Source organism: Phoca vitulina, unplaced genomic scaffold (genome assembly GCF_004348235.1).
Source record: "Phoca vitulina isolate PV1807 unplaced genomic scaffold, GSC_HSeal_1.0 scaffold36, whole genome shotgun sequence".
NCBI classification, from domain to species: domain Eukaryota; kingdom Metazoa; phylum Chordata; class Mammalia; order Carnivora; family Phocidae; genus Phoca; species Phoca vitulina.
Genome location: NW_022589739.1, coordinates 7,300,248 through 7,325,863, shown reverse-complemented (window position 1 = coordinate 7,325,863; position 25,616 = coordinate 7,300,248). Strand labels below are relative to the sequence as shown.

Below are 25,616 nucleotides of genomic sequence, written 5' to 3'. Positions count from 1 at the left end.
TGTACACATTCTTGACTCAGCAATTCCATTTCTATGTGTTTATTCAAGAGAAATTCCTGTACAAGTGCATCAGTGGATAAGAATGGTCAACAACAGTGTTTTCAGTTACAACACTGCTTTCATTACCAGAGTTAAATAGCCTTCAACAGTAGCATGGACTCATACAGCAATGAATGTAAACAAACCATAGTTTTATACATCAAGATGGATGAGCTTTATGAGCAGCTGCTCAACAAATACTGATTGTATCAATGAAAAAAACAGGATGATTGCAATTATACGAAGGTCAAAACAGGCAAAACTCAACTGAATTATATTTTAAAAGTATACATATTGGGTAAAACCATGAAGAAAAGCAAAGGAATGAATAATATCACATTTAGGAGAACGGTGCTAAGGGAGAGGAAGAGCGGGAAAAGTTGAGGTGGAGCTCCCAAGGACTTCAGTGTTAATCTTATATCTTGAACTGGGTGTTGGGTACATGTGTATTTATTTTATTACTATTCTTTAAACAATACATATGTCATAAATATTATGTATTTCACAAACAGAATTTCCTGAGTCACACAATGACTACTTGAAAACAAGGTCAAGTTCAGATGCAGAATGAATCATGATTAGCAAAGTTTACATACTAGCTACTGTTTGACGAACACATAATAGCATTACATGCACAGCTCAAATTTCTGCCTCACCAAAAATACAAATTACTATTTATCATAAATTGTTCTCAAATGGTCAACACAAAGAACATCAAATCCATGACTGTCAGCAGTCTGTTAAATCTCCATTAAATATCCCTTAGATATTATAGTAAACACTCAATGCAATCTGATATAACTAGCTAAGACAGTATTTTAAATTCCTTTTGTAAAAGCAATTATTTTACTGCCCAGAATATTTGGAAATTATTGTTGGTCTTTTCTACACATTTAGACAGATGTAACTGAGAGAAGTATAATACAACAAACTTGCAGAAAATGAAGAGTGCTACTTAAGGATTTTCCTGATCTGTACCAATAATTGTTTCAGAAGTAACGCAACTTAAGGATGGAAATCTGGAATTGGTTTTTAGATCCGATGAAATTCAAAAGCATTAATAATTGGAAGGGGTGATGAATAAGCAGAGCACAGAGGATTTTTAGTGTAGTAAAAATACTCCATATAATACCACAGTAATGGATATATCTCATCCGGTTGTCTAAACACCAAGAGTGAAACAATGTAAACTATGGACTTCAGATGATTATGATGTGTCAATATAGGTTCATTAATTGTAACAAATGTACCACTCAGGTGGGGAATGCTGATAATGGGGGAAGCTATGTATATGTGGGACAAAGGGTATATGAGAAATCTCTATACTTTCCCCTCAATTTTGCTGTGAAACTAAAACTCTTCTAAAAGTATTAATAAAAATAGTTATTAAAGACAAAAAGCATTATTAGTCTTTTGTCAGTAATTAATGAGAAACTGGTAGTCCATGGCACTCAATGGCAAAACAATTAAATTATCACCAATAGACAACTATAATCAAGTGCCTATAGATAACCAAGTAATTGTTGCCATAAATATTTTAATTCATATAAGAGGAACAATGAGGCTAGTCTGTTGTTTCAAAATGTACTAGAGAATTTGGAGAAAGGTTGTAATAAGCTCAAGTTGTTAAATTTCTATCATAAGGTCAGGTAAGGAACCAGTTTCTCTGATTGTTCTTAAAAATGAGTAAGATCCTGTAGCTGCAGGGTTGAGATGTCTAAATATCGTAACAAAGTATAATCCTGTAGGTGAATTACAATACAACTGGAGTTCACAGCCTCAAAGGATCTCATGTTAAATTAGGGTACTGACTGGGAAGAAGAGTCAATTTAACTACACTGGAACCATGTGTTCTAGAATCCCTTTCTCTAGATGGTTCTGAGTAGCGTTGTCAGAGACTTGAAAGGTGGGAGTGGAACAGCACCCATGTTTGTGTTTAGAGGTCAGCATAGTGTCACCAATCTTCTGGCTTATCTTGTCAGTCAAGTCTGCAGCTCCTCCAAGCTCTTGCTGGACTTCCTTTCAGCTTCTTTGCATTCTGAGCTAGTGTATGTGCAGCTCTGTAGTAAATGGAATTTAGCTTTTTCTGCAAGTCAACTGCATCATCAAAGTTGAAGGTTTAAAGGCAGTGACAGATTAGCAGGGCCTCCAAATTTGTCCTTACTCTTCCTCTCTTCAAAAATAAGTAAATATATGGACTAAAGAATCTACAAGCATCAATTAATTACAGATGTATAATAAATCCTTATTTTAATTCACATATTAGACAAGGGCAAATCTAAACATTGTACTTTATCACAAGGATTATTAATAATTCTTTTAATATCCCCCTCCTCCCCCCTCTCTCCCTCAGTCATCTATTCAGGACTTTGCTGTGTTAGAGGGTATGTACATAGTCTCCTTTTGACTAAGTACCACCTGATTGCTCTCCAAAATAACTACACCTATCTCTGTTCTTCACCAGCAATGCATGAGGAATGAGGATTCCTATATTGCCACCCTTACCAACACTTTGCATTATTCTACTTTCTAATTTTTGCCAGTCTTAAGTAAGAAGATAAAGCTATTATTTTAATTTATATATCCTTATAGCTTTTCGAGTTCTCTCTTTTATAAAGAGCCTATTCATATCTTTTTTCAATTTTCTTTTTTTTAAGATTTTATTTATTTGAGAGAGAGAGAGAGAGAGAGACAGAAAGTGCACATGAGAGAAAGCATGAGGGGCAGGGAAAGGCAGAAGGAGAGGGAGAAGTTCAGCGGGGAGCCCAATGTGGGGCTCAATCCCAGGACCCGGGATCATGACCTGAGATGAAGGCAGGCACCCAACCAACTGAGCCACCCAGGTGACCCACATTTTTCAATTTTCACTGGGGTTGCTGTTTAACTCTTGGTGATTTAGAGAAAGTTTTTGTGTATTCCAGATATTATTTCCTTGTTGATTTTAGATAGTAAAACAAGTAAGAATTCTGGTCTATTAATTAACATCTGTATATTAACTTCATTCATGCTGTCCTTCATTGATTAAAAGGTTTTAGGGCACCTGGATGGCTTAGTTGGTTAAGCGTCTAACTTGTGATTTTGGCTCAGGTCATGATCTCATGGGTTGTGGACTGAGCTCCACACTCAGCATGGAGTCTGCTTGAGATTCTCTCCCTCTGTCTCTCCCCCAACTCATGCATGAGTGCTGTCCCTAAAATAAATAAATCTTCGACACAGGGCTAAATCCCAGGACCCTGGGATCATGACCTGAGCCGAAGGCAGATGCTTAATGACTGAGCCACCCAGGCACCCCTAAAAAAAAGTTTTAATAACTTAAGAAATCCATCTGGTTTTCTATTGCCTGTATTTACATTTACATTTACTTTGTATTACTGCATCGATGTTTTAAATTTTAAATTTTAAGAATTTCTTCCCTGCCCTTAGGTCACAAAGATATTCATCTTCATTTCTATTAACTTTGGAGTTCTATCATTACTTATAGATGTTTAAGCTATCTGAAGAATATCTTTATAAGTGTCACTATCTAGGAATGCTTTCTCTTCACAGTGATCCACTTCTCCCAATACCATTTATTAAATAAGTTCTCCTTTCTCCACTGATTTGTAATACCCATTAAGTTCCCATAAACACCAGTTAAGTCTCGGGGCGCCTGGGTGGCTCAGTCATTAAGCGTCTGCCTTCGGCTCGGGTCATGGTCCCAGGGTCCTGGGATCGAGCCCCGCATCGGGCTCCCTGCTCAGCGGGAAGCCTGCTTCTCCCTCTCCCACTCCCCCTGCTTGTGTTCCTTCTCTCACTCTGTCTCTGTCAAATAAATAAATAAAATCTTTAAAAACAAAAAAAAAACACCAGTTAAGTCTCTATGTACTCTATTTAATGGTTTATTAGTCTACTTGTGTTTTAGTACAACACTACTCTTATTATTTAATCATTTGACAGAGAGATAGAGAGCACAAGTAGGTAGAGAGGCAGGCAGAGGGAGAGGGAAAAGCAGGCTCCCCGCCGAGCAGGGAGCCCGACGCGGGACTCGATCCCCAGACCCTGGGATCATGACCCAAGCCGAAGGCAGCTGCTTAACCGACTGAGCCACCCAGGCGCCCAGGTTGAGTTTTTCTATAGCAACTGTTATTTTAAAAAATGGAAGAAAAAAAAAAAGATCCACAAGTTTCCAGAATACAGGCTTCTGATCTAAATTTAAATTTAGCTATAGAGCACCTAATTGCCACCTATTGTGTTTTGAAGAACACAGCATCGGTGAGCTAAAGGCACAGAGTGAATAAAAACAAAAAACAAAAACTAGATTCAGAACTCACCTCTTTGATTTATGAGCTCTGTGACTTGGGAAAACTATTTAATTTCTTTGGGCCTATTTCTAGAGGGTAGTAGTGACTGTGCCTAACCCAGTTTCAGAGCCAGAAGAAAGCTGAGGTTGTCGGAGGCCATCAGAGTGATACACGTACCCAAGAAGAAGGACAGGACAATTACGGATGATGACTAGATGGTTCTCTCACAAGGGAGAGTGGGGAATGAAAGCAGAGTTGGGGAACAATGGTAGTAGGTACTGACTTTGTTGTAGGGGTCCTTCTGCTTAGGTCATACTCCACACAAAGTAAAGCAAAGAATGACAAAATAAAAAGAATGTGTACATGGTGAAGTCTGCTGACTGTAAGCTCCACTTTAGCATGATCTGGTTGAGCTATTTGGATGAGAAACTCCTAATCTCAGTATCTTTAGTAAAATCTTTTTCTCTGGCTGTTCACATTTCTCAAAGAACTGTTTTCCAATTTCCTGACTTGAGAACAAGTTGCCAGAGTTCTGGGAGCTGAAGGCAGAAAGTCTACTGGTATTCTCAATATTTGGCATTCACTTAACTCTCTTGTTTGCAGAAAACCAGAATTTCCCTCAGCCAGACCTAGTGTCTCCCAGGGTAGTGATGTCCTCTCTCTTAAAAATAAATACACAAACAAACAAACAAACCTCTAATCTTCTACAAGGGTAAAGGAGGAGCAGCTGGCTGTTTACACAGAATTGAAAAATTACCTAGGCGGGCAATCCAACTGCATCTTAAAGGGACTTTCAACCAATCCTCTTTTTAATGTTTTAGCCCCACCTAAACCTCCTGTTTTCAGAGATTACTTGATGTCCCCAATCCCTAAGCCTTTTGCAGTTCTGCAAATTAGGCTGCTTCAAGGCTTTTACAACCATCAGTTAGGAAAAGGCGGTCTTGAGTCTGCTAAATAAAGTCATTCAACAGCAGCTTTCCAGTATCCAAAATGTCATTGCTCTTGTCTCCTCTCCTGCTTTGCCTGTGGGTTTCTACATTTAAAAAAATCCTTTACTTTTGTTTTACTGGAGTTTTGGGTAGTGGCTGAGGTTAAATGTCCATATTCAATCTGTTCACTTTAACCAGAAATTACTCTACCTACTTCTCTCATCTCCCACCATCTTTCTACCCTACATTTGGCAACACAGAAATATTTTTCAATTTTCAAAAACACAGGCCCTTTCTATATTTGTTTTCCTACTAACAACTTCCTCTATCTGGAATACTTTCCCTTTCAATTCTTGTCTGACAAACGCCTTCTGTGACCATGTCCTTCCCACTCAAAATCCAGTAATCCTTTAATAGCATTCAGAGTTTTACACAAATCTCTACCAGTGCATATCCCACTATACTATATATATTTACCTGTGAGATTTTCCTTCTGGATTGTGAACTCCTTAAGAACCAGGATATCTTAATCACTTCAGTATGAAGTGTATCTCCATATCTAGTATAGAGACTAGTATAGAGTAGAAATCAGTAAATGAAGGAAGAGAAGAGAGGAAGGAAGTAAAAAACTTACCTTGGTAAGTAAAATGTATTCTACTGATTAATATACTCTTACTATGTTAGTCTGTTTTGGGTTGCTCTAACAAAATACCACAGACTGAGTGGTTTATACAATGGAAATTTAGTTCTCATGTTCAGGAGGTTGGAAGTTCAAGATCAGGATGCCGGCATGGTCAGCTGAGGGCCCTCTTCCAGGTTGTAGACTTTTTATATCCTTTCATGGTGGAAGGGACAAAGGGAGCTCTGTTGACTCTCTTTTATAAGGGTATTAATCTCATTCATGAGGGCTCCATCTTAATGATCTTATCACCTCCCCAAATCCCCACCTCCTAATACCATCACCTTAGGGGTTAAGTCTCCAACATACGAATCTGGGAGAACATATTCAGACTACAGCACTTAACAAAATCCCCAAATTTGCTACTTCATACATACAAACAGTGCATGAGTGTCCTTAAAAATTTGTAGATTGCTCTTTCTACCTCCAGCCATGCTAGTGAGTGGAGCTGCACCGTGTCCACCCACCCAACCAGAATGTATGGTTGTGGGGAAATGCTCTAGCTTCTGGATCAAGAGGAACAAGCAGACATACAGCACCGAGCCCAATAACCTGAAGGCTCACAACTTCCGCTACAACAGGCTGATTCACCACAAGACTGTGGGCCCGTGGCCAAGGGCAAAGGCGTAGTGGTGGTCATATGGTAGAGATACCGGCGAAAACCCGCCACCTCCTATGTGCAAGCCGCCATTAACAAGAATGCCTGGGCCACCCTCAGCAGCATCATGCACGTGATCTTCAAGAACAAGTACTGCCCAGATCTGTGCATGGATGCCATTCACAGAGCCAGCATCATCCTGCACAGCCAGAAGCCTACAATGGTGAAGAACCGGAACCACCCCAAGAGCTCCTGAGCACCTGCCCTCCACCTCCAAAGCAATAAAGATATCAACCACCTCAGAAAAAAAATTTAGATTAAGTCAATCTGATGTGGAAGTTTGGGGTTGCAGAATAGAAGCCTTTTTTCTCATACTTTTAAACTCCTCTGTGGTTTCCTATATTCTGAGTCCTCAGCCTAAGAGCCCAATATAAGAATCTACCCAGCAACCAATGAATTTTTATGAAAACATTTTCTTGGTGTCTGAAATTCTCAGCCTTGACAAAATCTGAGGCTTAGACTTTGAAGCCTCTCCTCTTTAATAAGGCAGGATCTTTGGTTACTTTCTGAGATACTGACCACCGTGAGCTGAAGTCACACTAAGCCCAATGTTGAGTAGCTTACTTTTTTTTTTTCATAGTAAGACTTTCTCAATGAAAACAAAGTCACTGATTTGCATCCCAGCACAAGTTCCTTATCTTGTCACAGACTAGCACTTTGAACAGTATTTGTATTAGACCACTTCACTCTCCCCTCCTTGTATCTTCTCTTCCACATTTTCTATCTTCCTGTTTCTCTCTGCTCCACTATGTGTAATTGCTTCACGTGTATATTCCAGTTCACTAGAATTCTTTCACTGCGTCTAGACTGACGTTTAACCTATCCACTGAGTTTTTTGTAATTACGTATTTCTTTGTTTACTTATTTAATACCAATAAATTTCAAACATATATCAAAGTTGAAAGAATTTTACACTGAACACCTATACATTTCCCCTTACGGTGTATCATGAACAGTTTACTAGGCTTGCTTTATTATTTATCTATCCATCTATCTATCCATTAATCCATATTATTTTAGTACATTTCAAAGTAAATAGCAGACATCAATTATTATGAAATTGTTGGATCATAGGATAGGTATATGCTTAGTTTTTTTTTTAATTTTATTTTATTATGTATATGCTTAGTTTTAAAAGACTCTCTCAGACTCTCTTTCTGAAGTGACTGTACCAGGTTACATTCTCAACAATAAAGTATAAGATTTCCAGTTACTTTACAACATTGCCAATATTTGGCATTGTCAGTCTAATCTTAGCATATGGGTGGGTTATATAGTAGTCTCTCACAGTGATTTTAATTTGCATTTCTCTGATGACTAATGATATTGAGACCTTTTTCATGTGGTTATTGACCAGTCACATATTATTTTGTGAAGTATCTGTTTAAATTTTCCATTTTTTAAAATTGATTTGTTCAGCTTCTTAATTTGCAGTTCTTTATATAAACACGATACCAGTTCTTTGCCATATATATATATATATATATATATATATATATATATATATATATAGGGAATATTTTTTCCCAGTTTTGCCTATTCATTTTCGTAATGGGGTCTTTTGATGAGCATAAGTTTTAATTTTGATAAAGTATAATGATCTTTTTTTTCCCCTTTTTTGGTGATCACTTTCTGTGATCTAAGAAACTGTTGCCTATTCCTAAGTCATGAAACTATTCCGTGTTTTCCCCTAAAAGCTTTATGGTTTCAAATTTTATGTTTAGATCTATACTCTACAACTCAAAGTTATCCTTGTGTTTGATGTGACATAAAGGTTGAGATTCATTTTTTTCCATATGGATATTCAGTTATTCCACTACTATTTGTGGAAAAAATTTCCCTTTCCCTATTGGGTTACTTTGGTGCTTTTGTCAAAAATCCCATAAATGTGGGTCTATTTCTGGGTGCTCTTTCCACTGATTTATTTGTTGGTGTTTATGTCAGTACCACAGTGTCTTGATTATTGTGGGTTGATAGTAAGTCTTGAAATCAGGTAGTGTAAGTCATCCAATTTTGTTCTTTTTCAAGATTTTTTGGCCATTCTAAGTCCTCTGCATTTCCATATAAATTGCAGAGTCCACCTGTCAATCTCTATAGAAAAGTCTGTTGCAATTTTGATTGGGATTGCATTCAACTTATAGATCAATTTGCTGAGAACAGACATCTTAACAATATTGAGTTTTCCACATCCTCTGAATTTTTATTTTAAGTGATTATATAAACTCAGCTGTCCATTTTTGTTAGTTTCTGGTTATTGGCTTATTTTGTACTCCATCTTTTATTTAAATATTTTAATTATATATTCAAGTTGGATAATCCCAAAATATAGTCTTGGAGAGTGCAAATCTGTTGTTGGTTGTATCTGTTGACATTAATTCATACTGGCTCACTTCCTTGGTATTCAATCATTTTTAAATAATGAGTTCATATTTTATTGAATTTAATCTGTGGGAATCCTGACTACCTAATTTGGGGCTGCATTCTTCCAGAAAGGATTTACAATTGATTCTTTTAGAGGCAAGGGTGAGGGGCATGTTACTATTGAATAGGGATTATTTTATTTCTCTTCTAATGTCCCAGACTAATACAAAACTCTCAGGTTTAAACAGCTCTCCTATAGAGGCCAATGCTTAATTGTGCTCACAAACTTGGTTTTCCCAACTGCTAACTGCTCAGAATTTGGTTTTCCCTATTTGTCCTTTTCTTGAGAATAGAAGACGGGCTTTTTAGAAATTTCCTTTTCTCCTTAGAAGAAACAATGTATCAAAATCACATGGGTATTTTTCTTTTTAAAATTTTTTTCTTTTTACAAGTTTTCTAAGATCTATTTCTACTACATTAGTGAGAGGGTTCCTCTAGCACGCAGTTGTTTATGATGCTGAAAATGGAGGACTTCACTGGGTTGTTTTTTTTTAAATTTTTTTATTGTTATGTTAATCCCCATACATTACATCATTAGTTTTAGATGTAGTGTTCCATGATTCATTGTGTGTGCATAACACCCTTCACTGGGTTTTTAAATCATAATTTATTGTTAAAAAATTTTAGCAATGGGACGCCTGGGTGGCTCAGTGGGTTAAGTGTCTGCCTTTGACTCAGGTCATGATCCCAGGGTCCTGGAATTGAGTCCTGCAATGGGCTCCATGCACATTGGGGAGCCTGCTTCTCCCTCTGCCTGCTGTCCCCCCTTCTTGTGCTCTCTCTCTCTTTCTGACAAATAAATAAATAAAAATCTTTAAAAAATTTTAGCTACAATCTTGACATCATGTATCTGCTAAAGTTTTAATCATGTCTCTGCTAAAAATGAAAAGTTAAGGCCATAATATTTTTGGAGAGATTTATAATAATCTCAGTTATAAAAACACCCAAAATATGATGTTATTTGAAATGAGATGATACATAGGAATAATCTATAACCTCTATAAACCAGTCCTTTAAAAAATTTCCTTGGCATTGAAAGAACCTAATAAATAAAATAGTCCCCTATAGTACTCATGTTCCACTTTATTTTCCCTTGAGGACAAGGAAGGACAGAATAACTTCAAAATCACGAAAAGCAAAAATTACTAAAGTTTTTGAATCACTAGCTAAAAATTAGTTCACTTAGTTGAGGTTTCTTTCTTAAAATACCAACACAGATGTTTGGCCTCTCTGCCTTGAAACTCTATGCTTTTGTAAAAAATGTTCAGAATGTCACGTTAAATCCCCACAAGTAACATTGTTGCAACAAGAATATAAATACTAACAAATCCCAAGTTAGTAATAAATAACCCATTAAAATAAAAATATCATATGTGAGCCCATTTATAACCGAGAAGAGCCTCTATATAATGTTAAACAACAGCATGTGCTGGAATAAAGACAGGATCCATTTTTATGTACTTATGAAATACTGAATTAAAAAATATTAAGCGCCCTAGCCCAGGTGTATTTGAAAGCAGAAAAAAACATCCATGCCTTTTTCTCCCCAGAAATATGATTATTCAAATGAAAAAGGAAAATATTCATAGCCTGAGGGTACCTGGCTCTTCTATAAGTGATCAATTGGTGTATGCTAAAATTAAATTTAAAAAAACCTTAAAACTTAATTCCTAAGTTAATAAACAGCACAGAAAGTACTAATGAAAAAAAAGCTTCCTAAAATAGTTTTTGTAGTTTTATCAGCAGTCATAGGGTACCAAGAAATTACCTAACTTTAGGGCTTCTAGAGACCTAGAATCTGTTAATTAAATTCGTTTGTTCTCTATAAATACAGCAGCAAAGTAAGGGCAGCAAAGTAACAAAAGATGTGGCTTTATTTAGGTCAAATTTATTATGTTTTATTCTTCTCATAAAGGTGCTCAATGATGTCCTTCCTACAAAAAGAATCTTTTTTTAATTTATAAAATATATGCTTATGTTTTATATAATTTAACTATGCGTGTGTGTGTGTGCGCCTAATCCATACACCAGAAGTAACTATTATTTAGGATTTACTGCAAATATGCTTCTAAATTTTTAGTATGTTATAATACAGACGTGTAATTTTAGGTCAAAAATAGAATCATATTAGATCTACTTTATGTAACTTCCGTTTTGCCTACCTAGCAATATATAATAGAAGTTTTCCATATGGGCACTTATTACAGATCTACTCTTTTTATGTTGTAGCTGAGCAGTATTCCAAATAGTTATACATAATTAAATTAATCAATATCCAAATGGTAAACATTTAGGTTGCTTTTAATTATTGCTATTATTATAAACTATTATAGTTAGTATAAAATACCTTTTAAAATAAGAATGTCTTCCAGTAAAGGTGAATCATCTCCTATCTTGTCAATTTGCTTAAACAAACTACAGAGTACTTGTTACAAGATTGCATTTTTGATGCTAGATTTTAAGTTAGAATTTCAGAGAAAAATATCCTTTGAAATGAGTTTGAAGATACCACAATTTATTTATCCATTCTAATGCTGGTTGGCATATTAGTTGTTTTGTTTTCTGCTATTTCAAACAATGTTCCTATGAACATTTTTGTGCATGTCTCTTGGTATATGGGTAAGAGCTCATCTAAGAGTGGAATCACTGGGTCACAGACTATATTCTTAATTTTAATGTAGTCAAATTTATCAATCTTTTCTTTTAAGATCAGCACTATTTGTGACTTGTTTAACAAATCTATCCCTACCCCAAAGTCAAGGATATCTCCTTTATTTTATTTTATTTTTTTTAAAGATTTTATTTATTTATTTGACAGAGAGAGAGGTAGCGAGAGCGGGAACACAAGCAGGGGGAGTGGGAGAGGGAGAAGCAGGCTTCCCGCCGAGCAGGGAGCCCGATGCGGGGCTCGATCCCAGGACCCTGGGATCATGACCTGAGCCGAAGGCAGACGCTTAACGACTGAGCCACCCAGGCGCCCCAAGGATATCTCCTTTAAAGATTGTTTGAAAAACTGTAAAGGTTGGCTTTTCATATTTAAGTCTTTAGTCCACATGAAACTGCTTTTAATGTATAGTGTGGTATACGTACACCAGTGAGGTATCTGTACATTTTTCGTGTACATGGTCACCTAATCGTCCCAGCACTACTTACTGAGTTTTTTATCCTCTTGTCACTGATCTGAAATGACAATTTTGTTATAAGTCACATTCCCATATATGTGTACCTCTGTGTATTATCTGTCATCATCCGCTTATGAACTCTGTTCTATATTCTGTTCTTTTGGTCAATCTCTTTATGATTGTGCCAATACCACACTGTCTTAATTACTACAGTTTTAAACTAATTAAAAATTGTTTTAAGTTTTGTTGAGGTATAATTTATAAATAAAATGGTAAAATATTTTAAGTGTACCTGGTGGTGATTTGATATAAGCATACATCATGAAAGGATTTCCATATTTATCTGTTTTGTTGTTGTTGTTGTTGTTGATGTTTGGTACAAACATTTAAGTTCTACTCTCTTGGCAAATTTCAAGTACATAATACAGTTTTATCAACTACAGTCACCACATTTTAAATTAGATCCTCAGGCCTTAGCCATCAAATAGCTAAAAGTGTGCACCTCTTACCAACTTCTCCCTATTTCCCCCACCCCTCAGGCCCTGGCAACCACTTTTTCACTCTGTTTCTAAGAGTTTGACTTTTTTTTTTTTTTTAAGATTCTACATATCTGTGATACCATGTAGTATTTATTTTTCTCTGTCTGGCTTATTTCACTTATCATGATGCCTTCAATATCTATCCATGTTATTGCAAATGGCAGGACTTCCTTCTTTCTCATCGTTGAATACTTTTATTGCTTATATATACCACATCTCCTTTTCCTATTCATCTGCTGATAGACACTTAGGTTGTTTTCATATCTTGGCTATTGTTAAAAATGCAGTGAACATGGGGGTGCAGATACCTTTTCAATATCCTGTTTTCCTTTGGATATACTCAGAAGTGGGATTGTTGTATCATATACTTGTTCTGGTTTTAATTTTGTGTTTTTCATAGAGGTTGTATCAATTTACATTCCTACCAACAGTGCACAAGGGTTCCCTTTTTTCCACATCCTTCACAACACTTATCTTTTATCTTTTTGGTTAATAGCCATTCTAACAAATGTGAGGTGGTACCTCATGGTGATTTTGATTTGTATTTCCCTGATGATTAGTGATGCTGAACACATTTTCAGGTACCTTTTGGCCATTTGTATGTATTCTTTCTCTTTCTTTTCTTTCTCTTTCTTTCTTTCTTTCTTTCTTTACTTACTTATATGTCTTCTTTTAAACTAATTTTTGATATCTGACAGGACAAATTCCCAAGTTTGTTGTTGTTTTAGGAATATGTTGGTAATTCTTAGGCTTTTGCTCTTCCAGTTGGGATTCTGATGGAAATTGCATTGCCTCTATTGATTATTTTGGGGAGAACTGATATCTTCACAATATTGAGTTTTCCAACTCATGGACATGGTGTATCTTTCCATTTAATTAGGCCTTCTTTCACCCATAAATTTTATTATTAATTATACCTAGTAATTCTCATTTTCCAATCTAACAGAATTTAACATGCATTTTGTTTACTTTCTCTAGAGTCTCACAGATAGTCTTTGAATTCTTAATATTTAATTACATTCTTCTTGTGCAAAAAGTTTGAGAAACAGTATTTGTATCACCTGTAAAGAATATGATGCCAATGTCATAAAATATCTAACATGTGAGACAGGATGGAGAAATCATATTATTCGCTTCTCCTAAATTGTCTTCACTATTTTATGGGAAGTTTATTTCTGTAAGATAATATATATATTTTGATGCCAAGTAGAAGTATTTTTTGACCTTTATGCATGATGCTTAGCAAATACTTAATCAAGTAATTCATTTATAACTTGAATTATCCATCACTCATTACCCTCTACCTTAATAGTACAACTAAAAACTGACTGAAATGAATAATTAAAATTATTATTAAAATCTAACATTAAGTAACATAAAACTGAATGTCATAAAGATGACTTTTCATTTTTCATTTTCAGAAAGTTTGCTTAAAAAAAAATAACCTAGTATTTTTCTTTTTTTTTAAGATTTTATTTTATTTGAGAGAGAGAGAGACAGAGCACAGAGGGAGAGTGAGAAGGAAAAGCAGACTCCCCGCTAAGCAGAGAGCCCGATGCGGGGCTCAATCCCAGGACCCCGAGATCATGACCTGAGCCAAAGCAGACGCTTAACTGATTGAGTCACCCAGGCTCCTCTACCCTAGTATTTTTCAAGAGAAAACAACAGTAGTATGAAAAACTCAGTATTTATGCCAAGTAATAAATAAGTGTTTCTGACAGAAATGGTATGGATATTGGTTCTTCATCCTATTCACTGTGGAAGGCACAAGAACTTGACATATCAATAATTACAGAATCTCCTGGAAAAATAAAAAGTATTCTCAAATATTAGGAATAATCTGAAAGAAATAAAAATTACCTGTAGAGTACAGTTCATCATCCTTATTATATAGTCAAACTGTTGATGGTCTAATATAGCCCGATTTTGCTGGACATGTAAACCCAGCTCATCAGTGAGACACTGTCTTGCTGCCTTTCCTTTAAGGGCTCTCAATGCAGCTGGAAGGGTCTAAGGCAAGAGACGCAGAAATGAACAAAAGGTATCAATGGAAAAAAACAACATTCAATCACACTGAAAATTAAAGTGCACCCTATAAACCATTTAACAAAGATATTAGAATTAAACTTCCAGAAAAGAGTGGATTTGCTATTAAGAACAATTATAAAATAGATGGGTTTATCGTTATTTTTATTTGTAAGCCAGCATGAAAAATAAGTAGAACTGATTTATGTAATAAGTTAAAAAACATTAACTTCACTTAATAAAAAAACTCAACAAAACTTTGGTTACCAAAACACTCATGACACTTAGATACCTTCTTCCAATACCTGACCACATCTCTGTGGCAAAAATAGAAGGAAAAACTAAAATGACAAGAAACACAGGTGATTTTATTCTTTTAAATTGGTAAGTTATTTAATCACTAGTCAGTTTTAATTTATGACTAGAAAATTCTACATCTCCTCTCCTCATTTCAATATCATAATAAAGAAGGGAAAAGGACTCAGATCAACAAACAGAAATGTCTAGATTTATGCATTAAAATTCTTTCACTTTATCACCCAGAAGAATGTCTCTCCCAGTTCACCATTTAGAGCCTAGTTAATGTACTTTATATAAAATAATAATAGGCTTATTTAACTTTGAAAACCTAAAAAATATAGAATAAAGGAGCAAATAAGAAGGAAGGGAAAAAGTCTGAGAGTATAACAATATTATAGGCAGGTACAAGAAACAGGATGTAAAACCTGAAAGCAAGAAAAGCAAAAGGAAGTCTATTATAACACTTCAAGCAAAAGAGAAAATGGAAACCAAAAAAAAGTCAAAACCTAAAAAGGCTTGGGGTCATTTACTATAAGGGTAAAAATGTTACTCTTTTCATGCTTTAGCCTCTTGTAATAGATGTTCAGGGCTATGATGAGTCACTAAGATTACATTATGTTTAACACGTTTTCTTAAAGAAGGCAAGAAAATGTGCTTTAATGAGGCACATTTAAGTTGAATACCACTGTTTTTACAATTCATTTATTATTCTGAGTAGATTCTTTACAATAAATAAAATTATATTTAAAATGTTAAATTTTGGGGCGCCTGGGTGGCTCAGTCGTTAAGCGTCTGCCTTTGGCTTGAGTCATGATCCCAGGGTCCTGGGATCGAGTCCTGCATCGGGCTCCCTGCTCTGTGGGAAGCCTGCTTCTCCCTCTCCCACTCATCCTGCTTGTGTTCCCTCTCTCACTGTGTCTCTCTCTGTCAAATAAATAAATAAAATCTTTAAAAAAAGGTTAAATTTCTAAGTAATATGTCAAAATAGGATTTAAAGAACAATATTTAAAAGTTTAAGGAAAAAAATCACTATCAATATTTCTCTGGTAGCCATATAACTAGGCATGGCAAAGATTTTAAATCTTAGAGACAATTCATTTAAAATGATCAAAACAGGGGCGCCTGGGTGGCTCAGTTGGTTAAGTGGCTGCCTTCAGCTCAGGTCATGATCCCGGAGTCCTGGGATTGAGCCCCATGTCGGGGTCCCTGCTCAGCGGGGAGCCTGCTTCTCCCTCTGCCTGCTGCTCTGCCTGCTTGTGCTCTCTCTCTGTCAAATAAATAAATAAAATCTTTAAAAAAATAAAAAAAAATAAAATGATCTAAACAATGAAAGGACACTTGATAAGGAAAAGAGATGGAATTAGAGGAGAGGTCATTTGGCAAGCTAAACATGTAAATCTGAAAGGGAAATGATGAACGCTTACTTGGGAAAGAAGGCATTTTATTACCTTTTCAGTCTCCAATGTTTTATTTTCAAATATGAATGAGATGCAGTTTCTAACAACTTCCAATCTCTGTGCACTGTTGAAAACTGTTGTGACCTTATCCATTATCGAAACTAGCAGAGGAATGTAAAGACAACATAAATAAGTTAAACTCCTTTGGCAATTACAAAAGCAAAAGGAATATTACTGTTTACAGTTTATATGGCTGTATCTATTTACATGACCAACATTTAGGATTTATCCTTTTCCCCGGTTACATGGCATTGAAGGTATTCCATTTCATTACCTTGATTACATATTTAGGTTTTGAAATGTCAGGCTAGTCAATGACTTATTGAGGATAATTTCACAAGAGAGATTCCAATGATAAAATGAACTCACGCAAATTAATTCATACTGCCCAGTAAAACTTTATTAATCAAAAGTAAACATCCTCTTTTAACTTCAATTGTAAACAAACTGATAAATGTTTGGGGTACAGTATCATGACAAAAGTAGGTAATACTTATATGTGAGAGGACTACTAACAAAAAAGCTGGTATTTCTAAAATATTACCAAAGAAAAACCACATACCACAAAAAATCAGATTCTACAAATTTGAGTAGAGACGAATTGAGAAAGCACTATACAAAAAGAGAAATGATTATGGCTCAAGAATTGCTATATGAACTTGGGAGTGGTTTTTTAGTCCTATGAACTATGTACAGTACCTTTACCATAAGATTGAATAATTCTAGTCTAATACACAGGCTAAAATTACTTAAAATAAATTTACCTTACTAAAAGAATATTAGAAGGATATAAATAAAAGTAGTATTCGTTAAATAAAAGTATAATTTCACTAACACCTTTACTGTATCATTGGTACAAAAGATGTAGTATCAATAATTCTTAAGCCAAAAAGAAAGACCCCTTATATATATTTTTTCTTTTTATTTGAGTGTAGTTGACACACAACGTTACATTAGTTTCAGGTGTACAACTTGGTGATTTGACAGGTTTATACATTATGCTTTGTTCACCACAAGTGTAGCCACCATCTGTCCCGTTATTTGGCGATTACAATATCATTGCCTGTATTCCTTATGCTGTCTTTTCTTTAAGATTTCATTTATTTATTTGAGAGAATGAGAGAGAGCAAGAGGGAGAGAGCACAAGGAGGGAGAGGGGTATAGGGAGAAGGAGAAGCAGGCTCCCCACTGAGCAGGGAGCCTGACCTGGGGCTTAACTGCAGGACCGGATCATGACCTGAGCCAAAGGCAGACGCTTACCCAACTGAGCCACCCAGGCACCCCCATGCTGTGTCTTTTATTTCTGTTACTTATTCATTCCATAACTAGAAGCATGTATCTCCCACTCCCCTTGACCCATTTCGCCCAAACCCCTCCCTCCCCTGGCAACCATCAGTTTGTTCTCTATATTTATAGGTCTGATTCTGCTTTTTAAGACCCCTTATATTTTATGGCTGCTCTTGGAATCTAAAAGCATAATCCCTTCACTTCCCCTCATACCTAGGAAGAAAGACTATCATATCTTACTTATTAACATCCCTTTCATTTCATTAATACAAAATCTTATATCCTTCAAATCATTTTTAAAACTTTCTTATTTTGAATAATTTTAAGCTCACGAAAAGCTACAAAATAGTACAGAGAAGACTCATGCATTCATCACTTTAGCTTCCCCCAATGGTGACATCTTACCTAACTATAGCGCTTTATCAGAATCAGGAAATCAATTGGCACCATATAATTAACTAGACAATAGAACTCAAATTTTACCAGTTTTCTTCAAATCATTTTTTTAAAGATTTATTTATTTGACAGAGAGAGACACAGTGAGAGAGGGAACACAAGCAGAGGGAGTGGGAGAGGGAGAAGCAGGCTTCCCGTGGAGCAGGGAGCCCGATGTGGTGCTCGATCCCAGGACCCTGGGATCATGACCTGAGCCGAAGGCAGACGCTTAACGACAGAGCCACCCAGGCACCCCCAAATCATTTTTAATGATTTAATCATGCAACACTGATATTCTGCATGACCATGATGGTTAAATAGATTATTTCACATGACTCTTCTGTACGAAATGCTCATTCTTAATTTGCGTGCTCTGGGGCTTCCCCTACATGAAGGTCAGTGGAATAGACTGAAATAGAAATCTATCTATATTTAGAGTAGGAAACTTCTTAGAGTCTCCAAATAATCCCAAATATTTTATTGAGCAACATCTTTAACCTGTGTTTATAAACTTTTAATTCTAAAATCTCTTCAGCAGTATTTTAAATTTTCTTTAGGGCAAGCAGTTAAAAAAAAACAACCCACATTTTCTGGTAGTTAAGTCTGTTTACTTATTTGAGAATTATTTGAGACTACGACTTAGTTCATTCCCAGAAGAAAATTCTTCACTTAGAGTTACTGATACTTCAGATTGGCCAAATGCCCAGCTGTGGCATTCTAATACTTTCTAACATCTGCTGACAACTCTGGCTTATGAGTACTTGACTTCCCAGGGCCTCCTTTCTAAGGCTTTAGCTTTCCAATGCTAGTTCCAGTCAATCACCATTACTCTGGCTCCTCTGAGGAATGGGTGGAAACTAATTAACCTCTCAAAATGTGAATGCCTCATAAGGTGACAGAGCAATTTTTTACACTCATATTAAATGAGTATCATGTAAAATGAAACATTCATACCTTTTAATTTTAGTACAAAGAAAATCCTGATTCTGATCAACCCAAATGAACCAGAAAGTTGGACAGAGCCTCCTGTATTCATTCATTCACTCATTCATTCATTCATTCAGGTTTTACACGCAGGGCTAAATACTGAGTCATGTGTATCTCTCTCACTGATTATAGTGAGATACTCTACACATATCTAAAGAAAGAATTCAATGTGGATTGAAAATAAGGATAAAGAGATTATACAAAGATAATACTGAGACAATTAAGGCGACAATTCAAGCAAATTAAATTTTAAACAAACTTCTCATCTGTTCATGTGGGTATTTAAAGAAGTACTCAACTAGCTTATGAATATTAAAATTACCTAACTCCGTCAAAAGATAACTATTTACCCTAACATGTCTACCTTCTCCATCCTCTTCTCTATGTGAAAGTCCAATCAACATTTAAGAAAAAGCTATTAATTCTTTGGAAAATAATGGCAAATTAACATTACTATGTAAATATACAATGACTATACTGTTATCCATTGATAATAAAATCACACTTACTTCTAGGTATGATGGAGCAGTTTGTAGCAAACTAAAATTCCTACCAGGAATAATTACAAAAGTCAGATAAAATGCAAATTGATCTACTTAAATATATCAGATTGCTACAGAAGCACAAGGACTGGAGGACCTAAAATTCCAGAGAAGGGAAAAGAAGCTAGAGAGGTGAGTTAACACACACAGCTACTTTTTCCCTAGGAGATTTTCCAATATTGGGTATAGACAGGAGGCTGAGAATCCAGGCTTGATTCTGGCAGATGGCTAGGCTGACCTGCAAAGTTTCTGGTGAAAGCTAAACTGGCAAAAGTAGATGTGTGCTATGGCCCCTAGGTAAACCACTAAAAGAACAACAAACAAATGTATAAACAAGTTAACAGAGATAAATTATGGAATAAGAAAAATAGTTTATTAATCTAAAAGAAAGCAAGAAAGCAGGGGGAACATAAAACAGGAAGATTAAATAGAAAAAACAACCCAGTAAATAACATTAAAGCCATTAATATACCAGTAATTATATTTATGTAAATATTAGTAATATTATTAAATAATATAATAAGTATAGTAAGAGACTGGTTAAAAAAAAAAACCCACCACATGCTGTTTACAAGAGGCATTCATAAAGTATAAGGCCCTACAAAGTTTGAAAATAAAAGGATAAAAAAAGATAAACCATACCAACACTAAGCAAAGGAAATCTGGCATAGCTATATAAACATCAAAGTATATTTTAAGGCAAGAAGCATTACTAGAGACAAAGATGAATATTTCATAATGATAAAAAGATCAATCACCAGGATGCTACAACATTTATAAACATATTTGCATCCAATAAATCATCTTCAAAATATATGAAGAAAAATAGGCAATTCTATTATTATCACAGGAGACTTGAACACATCTCCCTCAATAGCTGAAGAACGAAGAAGAGATAAAAATCAGTAAAGACAACCCATAAAACAGGAAAAAATATTTGCAAATTATGTTCTCTGATAAGGGAAGATAAGCTGTGGCGGGGGAGGGAGCCTCTATAAGCTGGCACCAGAAAGTGATACAGAAGTGGGATGTAATCTTTGGTGGGACAGTGTGGTCTCAGCTTCCCCAGGATCACAGGAAGACTGGGAGTGCCTGAGTGTATCAGAGTTCCCAGGCATCGGAGCGCGGAAACTGGCAGCAATCAGCGAGCCCAGGAGCGGGCTCTCAGCTCGGGGGTGCCATATATGACGAACCATGGCATGGTTGGGCAACAGCTCTCTGAGCAGGGGCCCAGAGAGCAGCAGAACCACACTAAGACCCCGTTTCTTCCCCTGGAAGGAGCAACACAGGTGCACACTGCAGGAGTCTACAGGGTTTGGAGACACAAAACGGGGTCATGTGCCTGAGACAGAAACACAAGGTTACAGACTGGGTGAGCACGAGTGCAGATGGATACCAGGGAGACAGGAGTGATTGCCTGCTTTTCCCTGAGGGGCACTGAGGAGTGGGGCCCTGAGCTTTCAGCTCCAGGGCTGGAGATTAGGAGGTCACCATTTTCATTCTCATCCTCTAAAGTGGCACAGAATGCCTTCAGGGAACAAAAGTCACACAGAGCAATCAGATCCCCTTACTTAGCCTGGCCCCCTAGCAAGGGCAGTGCAATTCCACCAGGGGCAAAGATGCTTGCAAATCAACACAACATGCCCCTCCGCAAGAAGATCCACAAGAACATCCAGCTAAGACAAAGTTTACCAATCATAAAGAACTGCAAAACTCTAGAACTAGGGGAAAATAGTATAAGAATTCATGGTTTTTTTCCCACGATTCTTTAGTCTTTCATTTTTTAAAAAAGATTTTATTTATTTATTTGACAGAGAGACACAGTGAGAGAGGAAACACAAGCAGGGGGAGTGGGAGAGGGAGAAGCAGGCTTCCCGCAGAGCAGGGAGCCCGATGCAGGGCTCGATCCCAGGACCCTGGGACCATGACCCAAGCCAAAGGCATACGCCTAATGACTAGTCAGTCAACCAGGTGACCCTCTTTAGTCTTTCAATTTTAATTTTTTTTCTCTCCTTTTTCAACCAATGTCTTATTTTATCAACTTTTTAAAAAATATTTTAAAATTTTCAATTTTACAGTTACATTCTATCCTTTCATTGTATTTACTTTCATATATATGTTCATATATATTATATATCATGTCTCATATATATATTATATATAATATATAATATCTCATATATATAATTAATTTCATATATATACATATATGTATTTTTTTCTTTCTTTATGATTTTGGGATGCAGTTTCTTCTCACAGACCAAAATACACCCAGAATCTGTCTGATCACCTGTCTGATCATATTCTCTCTTTTTTTTCTTTCCTTTTCTTTTTTTTGTGAAAGTCTTTTTTAATTTGTCTTTACAGTTATATTTTATCCTTTCAATGTACTTAATTTTATTTTTGTATATATATAAGTTTTTCTTTTTTTACAATTTTGAGATGTAGTTTCTTCTAACAAACTGACCAAAATATACTCAGGATATCCTGTATTGCTCTGTGCTGTTCACCTGTTTATATTACTTCTTTTTTGTTTTTTGTCTTTTAATTTTCATTTTTACAGTTACATTCTATCCATTCATTGTATTTAATTTTATTTTTGTACATATGTAAGTTTTTCTTTCTTTACAATTTGGGGATTTAGTTTTCTAACAAACAGACCAAAATACACACAGGATCCAGTGTATTGCTCTGTTCTGTTCAACTGTCTGATTATATTCCCTTTTTTTTTTTAATTCTTTTTTATTTTTTGGTTTCAGGTCTCTTCTGATTTGTTTAGTGTACATTTCTCTGGGGTTATTGTTGCCATTTTAGTATTTTGTTCTCTTGTTCATCTATTCTTCTCTGGACAGAATCACAAGACAGAAAAACTCACCTCAAAAAAGAGAACAAGAGGCAGTACTGACTGCCAGAGACCTAATCAGTATGGACATAAGTAAGATGTCAGAACTAGAGTTCAGAATAACGATTATAAAGATACTAGCTGGGCTTGAAATAGCATAGAAGACACAAGAGAATTCCTTTCTGGAGTAATAAAAGAACTAAAATCTAATCAAGTCAAAATCAAAAAAGCTATTAATGAGGTACAATAAAAAATGGAGTCTCTAACTGCTAGGATAAATGAGGCAAAAGAGAATTAGTGATATAAAAGACAAAATGATGGAAAATAAAGAAGCTGAGAAAAAGAGGGATAAACAACTACTGGATTACAGGAGGAGAATTCGAGAGATAAGTGATACCATGAAGTGAAACACCATTAGAATAACTGGGATCCCAGAAGAAGAGGAAAGAGAGAGGGGTGGGGGCAGGCAGAAGGTATACTGGAGCAAATTATAGCAGAGAACTTCCCTAATCTGGGGAAGGAAACAGGCATTCAAGTCCAAGAGGCACAGAGAACCCCTTCAAAATAATAAAAATAGGTCAACACCCTGACATATTATAGTGAAACTTGCAAATCTCAGAGACAAAGAGAAAATCCTGAAAGCAGCTGGGGACAAGAGGTCCATAACCTACAAGAGTAGAAACATTAGACTGGCAGCAGAGCTATTCACAGAGACCTGGTAGGCAAGAAAGGACTGGCATGATATATTCAGGGTGCTACATGGGAAGAATATGCAGCCAAGAATACTTTATCCAGCTAGGATGTCATTCAAAATAGTACAGATAAAAAGCTTCCAGAACAAACAGCAACTAAAAGAATTTGTGATTACTAAACCAGCCCTGCAAGAAATATTTAAAAGGGAGCCTTTAAGCAAAGAGAGAGCCCCAAAGTAACATAGACCAGAAAGGAACACAGACAATATACAGAAACAGTGACTTTACAGGTAATACAATGGCACTAAATTCTTATCTTTCAAATAGTTACCCCGAATGTAAATGGGCTAAATGCCCCAATCAAAAGACACAGGCTATCAGACTGGATAAAAAAGCAAAACCCATTGATATGCTGTCTGCAAGAGACACGTTTTAGGCCCAAAGACACCTCCAGATGGAAAGTATGGGGGTGGAAAACCATTTATCATGCTAATGGACATCAAAAGAAAGCTAGGGTGGCAATCCTTATATCAGACAAATTAGATTTTAAACCAAAGACTAATGAAAGAGATAAGGAAGGACACTATATCATAATTAAAGTGTCTATCCAACAAGATCTAAAAATTGTAGTATTTATGCTCCTAACATGGGAGCAGCCAATTATATAAGCCAATTAATAACAAAATCAAAGAAATACACTGATAATAATACAATAATAGTAGGGGACTTTAACACCCCACTCACTGCAATTGACAGATCATCAAAGTAGAAGATCACCATGGAAACAAGGGCTTTGAATGACATACTGGACCAGATGGACTTCAGAGATATATTCAGAGCATTTCATCCTAAAGCAACAGAATACACATTCTTCTCAAGTGCACATGGAACATTCTTCAGAACAGATCACATACTGGGTCACAAATCAGGTCTCAACTGGTACCAAAAGATTGTGATCATTCCCTGTGTATTTTCAGACCACAATGTTTTGAAACTGGAACTCAATCACAAGAGGAAATTTAGAAAGAACTCAAATACATGGAGGCTAAAGAGCATCCTACTAAAGAATGAATGGGTCAACCAGGAAATTAAAGAGGAATTTTAAAAATTCATGGAAACAAATGAAAATGAAAACACAACTGTTCAAAATCTTTGGGATGCAGCAAAGGCAGTCCTAAGAGGGAAGTATATAGCAATACAAACCTTTCTCAAGAAACAAGAAAGGTCTCAAATACACAACCTAACCTTACACCTAAAGGAGATGGAGAAAGACTGCAAATAAAGCCTACACCCAGCAGGAGAAGAGAATTAATAAAGATTAGAGCAGAAATCAATGAAATAGGAACCAAAAGAACTGTAGAAGAGATCAACGAAACTAGGAGCTGGTTCTTTGAAAGAATAAGATTGATAAACCTCTGGCCAGACTTATCAAAAAGAATAGAGGAAGGACCCAAATAAATAAAATCACGAATGAAAGAGGAGAGATAACAACCAACACTGAAGAAATACAAACAATTTTAAGAACACATTATGAGCAACTAAATCTGGAAGAAATGGATACATTCCTAGAGACGTATAAACTACCAAAACTAAAACATGAAGAAATAGAAAATCTGAACAGACCTATAACCAGCAAGGAAATTGAAGCAGTAATCAAAAATCTCCCAACAAACAAGAGTCCAGGGCCAGATGGCTTCCCAGGGGAATTCTACCAAACATTTAAAGAAGAATTAATACCTATTCTTTTGAAGCTGTTTCAAAAAATAAAAATGGAAGGAATGAGGCTAGCATTATCTTGATCACAGAGCCAGAGAAATACCCCACCAAAAAGGAGAATTACAGACCAATAACCCCGATGAGTATGGATGCAAAAATTCTCACCAAGATACTAGCCAATAGGATCCAACAGTACACTAAAAGGATTATTCACCACAACCAAGTGGGATTTATTCCTGGGTTGCAAAGGTGGTTCAACATCTGCAAATCAATGTGATACACTACATTAATAAAAGAAAGGACAAGAACCATACGATCCTCTCAACAGATGCAGAAAAAGCATTTCACAAAGTACAGCATCCTTTCTTGATTAAAATTCTTCACAGCGTAGGGGTAGAGGGAACATATCTCAATATCATAAAAGCCATACAGGAAAGGCCCACAGTGAATATCATCCTCAATGGGGAAAAACTGAGAGTTTTTCCCCTAAGGTCAGGAACACAGCAGGGATGTCCACTTTGACCACTGCTAGAAGTCCTAGACTCAGCAATCAGACAACAAAAAGAAATAAAAGGAATCCAAATTGGCAAAAAAGAAGTCAAACTCGCACTCTCTACAGATGACATGATGCTCTATGTGGAAAACCCAAAAGACACCACCCCAAAA

General features: G+C 35.9%; 1 protein-coding gene across 3 annotated transcripts in view; it reads right to left on the bottom strand.

Moving 5' to 3' along the window:
* The window catches only part of SBF2 (SET binding factor 2), a 450,441-nt gene that overhangs the window by 150,298 nt on the left and 274,527 nt on the right, over positions 1–25,616 (bottom strand). For all 3 annotated transcript variants that reach the window (XM_032427050.1, XM_032427051.1, XM_032427052.1), the window contains exons 15-16: positions 16,441–16,550; positions 14,528–14,677 (exon numbers count right to left, since the gene is read on the bottom strand). In XM_032427050.1, coding sequence (XP_032282941.1) covers positions 14,528–14,677; positions 16,441–16,550 — 260 coding nt within the window. The remainder of the gene's footprint in view (positions 1–14,527; positions 14,678–16,440; positions 16,551–25,616) is intronic.